We start from the raw sequence: 5,324 nt of genomic DNA on the forward strand, positions 1-5,324 counted from the left end.
CGTTGCGGGTATCACTGATGGAATCTTCGTGCTGAAGATGATTTTTGTGGGCCTCAACGTTGTGTGTGTTGTTGACACCATTATCTACCATTTTAATGATTTTTTCTAAGAATAAAGAATCAAACAAGTTAGTAATAGATTGAGGGATTAATTCAATTTCACGACTGTCTATGCCCCACGGTGGGTGCCAAACTGTTTACGCGTAAAACGATATAATTGAATTTGTACGTGGTTTATAGACAAAAATGTAAGACTTAGTCTTGAAATTAAAATAAAATAATAGATATCTTAGTCCCAGGTGTAGAGCTTCCGGAGGCAGTAAGAACAATATAAAAATAAGCAAGTAAAATATTATTGAGCTTGTGATAAAATGTAGTGTATGCTTGTCAGAAAATTCGTACCCATATAATGATAATAGAGTTCACTATTTATAGTTACACTTAAGGAACAAGGTCCTAGGATCAAACCCCTCTTAAATAATAATTACGAGGGCCATTGAAGAATGTGTAATGGTGGGCACTGAATGTCATATTCTCTATAACGGATCATGCACTTAATTCTATAGAATATTCTTTATTGAATGCTACCGGATGACACGCATTTATTTTGTCTTTATGAGTATCATTTTCTTCGATAACAAGCGAGATCAATGCCTTCGGATCCAACTGTAGTCTGTTTTTCGCTCCACGTATCGCTTTCTCATGTGATCATTAAATATGAGCATATTAAATTTTGCACTAGTACTCAATAAAGTTCGTTGGTGCGCGTAAACACCACGTATAAACTACTATGCATTATTACTGGTTAGGATATTTCAGCATTGTTTGACAAAGTGTGCCTCAAAAATCCATGTCTTGTACCCAAGAGCTTCATGGCCGCACCTTCTCTCTCCTATTGATGCATGTTTCAAAACATATGTATGCCCATTCCTCTAAAACATCCTACGTACATTTCTCTGTTCCTACCTCTCAATCCTATAGTTTCCCTCTTCTGGTTTTCCTTGAATCCAACTTTCCTGGATCGCTTTATTAATTCCCTGGTTTATTCTAAATTCTCATTTGATTTGTAATCATCTACCTTTTTTAGTTCATTGATCGGTACTTTGATGAGAATATAGCAGAATGAGAAATTCAAGAAAAAGCAAAATGGTGACAGAAGAAAACAGCCACCACAAACAAGCATTCGGGAGCGAAATGCAATCTGATCCAAATGAAGATGAATATTCTTTTCGAATAAGCAACATATCAGAAACTAGCCATGCAAATTACGATCGCCCTCGTCCTCGATTAAGCTCCGATTACAACTCTCCTCACAACACATCTCCTACATGGGATCCATCATCATCTCCATATTTAGATCCTTCTTGGGACCAAACAACATCTCCATTATCAAAATCTCCATGGACATCTCACGTCGAGCCTAGTACTAATTATTCCTATACAGGTCTTATGGGTTCCCTTGTTCGTGAAGAAGGCCATATATATTCTTTGGCCGCTTCAGGGGATTTGTTATACACAGGATCTGATAGTAAGAATATTAGGGTGTGGAAAAATCACAAAGAATTTTCGGGATTTAAATCAAATAGTGGATTGGTAAAGGCAATTATTATTGCTGGAGAAAGAATTTTTACAGGTCATCAAGATGGGAAGATTCGTGTTTGGAAGGTTTCTGGTAAGGATCCAAGCGTTTACAAACGCATAGGAACTTTACCAACTTTAACGGCTTATATAAAAAGTTCGATGAAACCGAGCAATTATATCGAAACGAGGCGAAATCGAAATGCCGTGTGGATAAAGCATTTTGATGCGATTTCTTGCCTTTGCATGAGCGAGGACCAAAAGCTTTTGTATTCAGCATCTTGGGATAAAACCATAAAAGTTTGGCGACCATCAGATTCGAAATGTTTGGAATCGATAAATGCCCACGACGATGCCGTAAATTCAATAGTTGTTGGCTTTAATGGACAACTCTTTTCAGGATCTGCTGATGGAACTGTTAAAATATGGAGAAAAGAATCACAAGGGAAAGGAACAAAACACTTCTTTTCACAAACATTATTGAAGCAAGAATGCGCCGTAACAAGCTTAGCTGTGGACCCAACATCGAATTTCCTCTATTGTGGTTCCTCTGATGGGCTAGTCAATTTTTGGCAACGTGACAAGCTTTTAACTCATGGAGGAGTTTTAAGGGGTCATAAACTTGCAACACTCTGTTTAGCAACGGCAGGGAATTTAATTTTCAGTGGATCAGCTGATAATAATATTTGTGTGTGGAGAAGGGATGGGAGTGAACATATATGTTTATCAGTTTTGAGCGGCCACTCTGGTCCCGTAAAATGTTTGGCCGTCGAAGAGGATAAAGAACAAACAAGTGGTGATCGACAGTTTATAGTGTATAGCGGAAGCCTTGATAAATCGGTGAAGATATGGAGAGTGTCACCGCAAGCACAACAGCAATTACAAAATCAGGCCGAAGTAGGGATGAGTCCGCCGCAGACTTTTCCTTCTGCTTGTAGCCTTGGATCACAAAGTAGCTGCAGAGTTAGCCAAAGGAGAAAATAGTAACGGTGGGAACATTTACAACGGAGAAGATTACATTTTTCTTTTGACAATTGTGTAGAAGCATGCACGCAGCTAGCTTTGGAGATTGACCAAGTTAAAATTCTCTATCTTTTGCTAGCTTTGCTGAGAAAATGTAAATGAAGGCTTTATTTGTTTTCACCTTTTAGAGTTGGAACACAAATTAATGTCAATGGCGATGGATGTAATTGAATTGTTGTTGTTTGTCATACGTGCATTAACATTAGCGTGATATGGGATGAATTTTCCACATTGCTTATGTAGTAATACTGTCATCTTCATTTCTCTTTGTTATTATCTTTACTCAAAAATATAATTTCTGCAAAATGAAACGAAACCAGAAACAAAAGACATAAATGAAATAAGATTAATAATGTTCCGAGCCCAACATAAAACTGTGTTTTCTTAAGTAATTTAATCCCCTCACCGTTGTCCGAGGTTGTTGGATTAATTCCTCCCAGAATAGAACGGAATAATTATTCTGTAATACCGGCAATGGAAATTACAGAAACTCGTCGTACTCAACAAACGGCAGTAAATCACACTGATGCTTACGTTTTTACTTTTGAAAGACAGTGCAGAAATGCAGAACAGAGAGGGGACAATATGCAAATTTTCGGTGGTCTGAAAGTGAGGCTAAACCTCTGAATTTATAGCCAGAAAGTCTGGGTTGAATAGGTGCGAAAGTACCTATTCACATGAGGTATTGTTCCTTTCTATTTGGTCGCAAATTTTAATTTCAAAAATGACCGTTAGAAAATTATCCGCGAAAATATATCAGGAAAAAGAAAAATAAATAACGGAATATGAAAAATAAATTTAGTCCAAAAAATTATCAATCAATCATATCACCGAAGTCGAGCGAACGACAACGATGACGTGAGGCACCACTTCTTCTCAACTCTTTAAGAGCTAGAAGATGTGTTTCTCTATATAAGCACAAAGATTTTCTTTCCTTTTTCCGATAAGGGACAAAGTGCATTAGTAAAGAAAACAACTTCAAACTTTTCGTTTCCTTCCAAATATTTTCCCTCCATTTTCCATTCACACATCTTATTATATAAAACCCAACAATCCCCCACATGAATGGGGAATGGCTATCTAAAAATATATATGCATGAAAAACTGTATGATTACAAGCAAAGATTAATTGCATCTGGATAAGTAGGTTTCCCTTTGAACTTTCCATAGTGAACTTATGTCGGATATACTCGGTCAATCGGTATATTTGATATCTTTGAACCTTCGAACTTTGGTGTATACCTAGACAGCCATAAGTCACATAATCAACCTTTTACCGCCTTTGGTTCTCATTGTTGTGTTTGTTTCAGCCATGAACATCGCCTGGTTCATAAGTGCATAGAGAACTGGCCTTACCGAATTCTCCTTGAAGCGGCTTACACTTCACACTTATATAGGTGATTCCTAAATGTGGTATCCCATAGATATACAATTTGATACACTCTGTATCAAACTTAGAAACCATTAAAACGCCTTAACGCTTTATCCTTGGTACTGAACATTGTCTCATTACGAGAATAGACCAAAATTTTATTTGACAATGTTGAACAGTCACTAATGACTTTGTTTGATCTCCTTGAACCTAGATCTTGGGATCCCTAGTCTTCTAGGTAGAGTTTCCGCCATAGTTATTTGTCCTCGGCCATAATCCCATTCCCTTCGATGATTTATCAATCGCCTCTCTATTTAGGCCTTTTGTAAGTGGATCCGACACATTATCTTTTGACTTTACATAGTCAATTATGATAATTCCACTAGAGAGTAGCTGTCTAACGGTATTATGTCTTCGTCGTATGTGACGAGATTTTTCGTTGTATATAACGCTTCCAGCCCTTCCTATTACCGCTTGACTGTCGCAATGTATGCATATAGGAGCCAATGGTTTGGGCCAAAACGGAATATCTTCCAAGAAAATCCGGAGCCATTCAGCTTCTTCTCCAGCCTTATCTAAAGCTATAAACACAGACTCCATTGTAGAGCGAGCGATGCATGTTTGTTTGGATGATTTCCAAGAAACTGCTCCTACACCAATTGTAAATATATATCCACTTATGGACTTTGTTTCTGATGACCCAGTGATCCAATTTAAATTACTATATTCTTCAATTACCGCACGATACTTACTGTAATGCAAAGTATAATCTTGGGTATGTTTTAGATACTCCAAAACCCGTTTCATTGCCATCCAATGAGTTTGGTCGGGATTACTTATGTAACGACTCAGGTAACTTACTGCACAAGTTATATCAGGTCGTGTACAATTCATGATATATATTAAACTTACCAACACTCGAGCATAATCCAGTTGAGATTTGCTTTGACCTAGATTCTCTATAAGAGCCATATTTACATCAATCGGGGTCTTTGCGAGTTTGAAATCCAAATACTTGAATTTTTTCAGTACTATTTTAATGTAATGAGATTGAGACAATGCCAGTCCTTGAGGAGTACAATGGATTTTAATTCCTAGAGTTAAATTAGCAACTCCTAAGTCTTTCATATCAAACTTGCTAGCAAGCATGCGCTTAGTAGCATTTATATTCGCAATGTCTTTACTCATTATTAGCATATCATCAACGTATAAACATACAATGACTATATGATTTGGAGTATTTTTAATGTAGACATATTTATCACACTCATTCATCTTAAATGCATTTGCCAACATTGTTTGGTCAAAATTTCGCATGCCATTATTTGGGTGCTTGTTTCAATCCGTAAAGT

The 5,324-nt window shown here is 37.0% G+C and overlaps 1 protein-coding gene across 1 annotated transcript; it reads left to right on the top strand.

The window, feature by feature from the left end:
- The first annotated feature begins 451 nt into the window (after positions 1-451).
- On the top strand, positions 452-2,811 carry LOC107831663 (protein JINGUBANG-like). The gene has a single exon (XM_016659447.2). It carries the CDS (start codon positions 1,122-1,124, stop codon positions 2,559-2,561), a length of 1,440 nt encoding a protein of 479 aa, XP_016514933.1. The 5' UTR covers positions 452-1,121; the 3' UTR covers positions 2,562-2,811.
- The last annotated feature ends 2,513 nt before the right edge of the window (positions 2,812-5,324 follow it).

The sequence above is a fragment of the Nicotiana tabacum genome, chromosome 17 (assembly GCF_000715075.1).
Source record: "Nicotiana tabacum cultivar K326 chromosome 17, ASM71507v2, whole genome shotgun sequence".
Classification (NCBI taxonomy): Eukaryota; Viridiplantae; Streptophyta; class Magnoliopsida; order Solanales; family Solanaceae; genus Nicotiana; species Nicotiana tabacum.

Bases quoted from the DNA above. Each gene is read 5' to 3' on its own strand.
- LOC107831663 (XM_016659447.2), top strand. From the start codon at position 1,122: ATGAGAAATTCAAGAAAAAGCAAAATGGTGACAGAAGAAAACAGCCAC.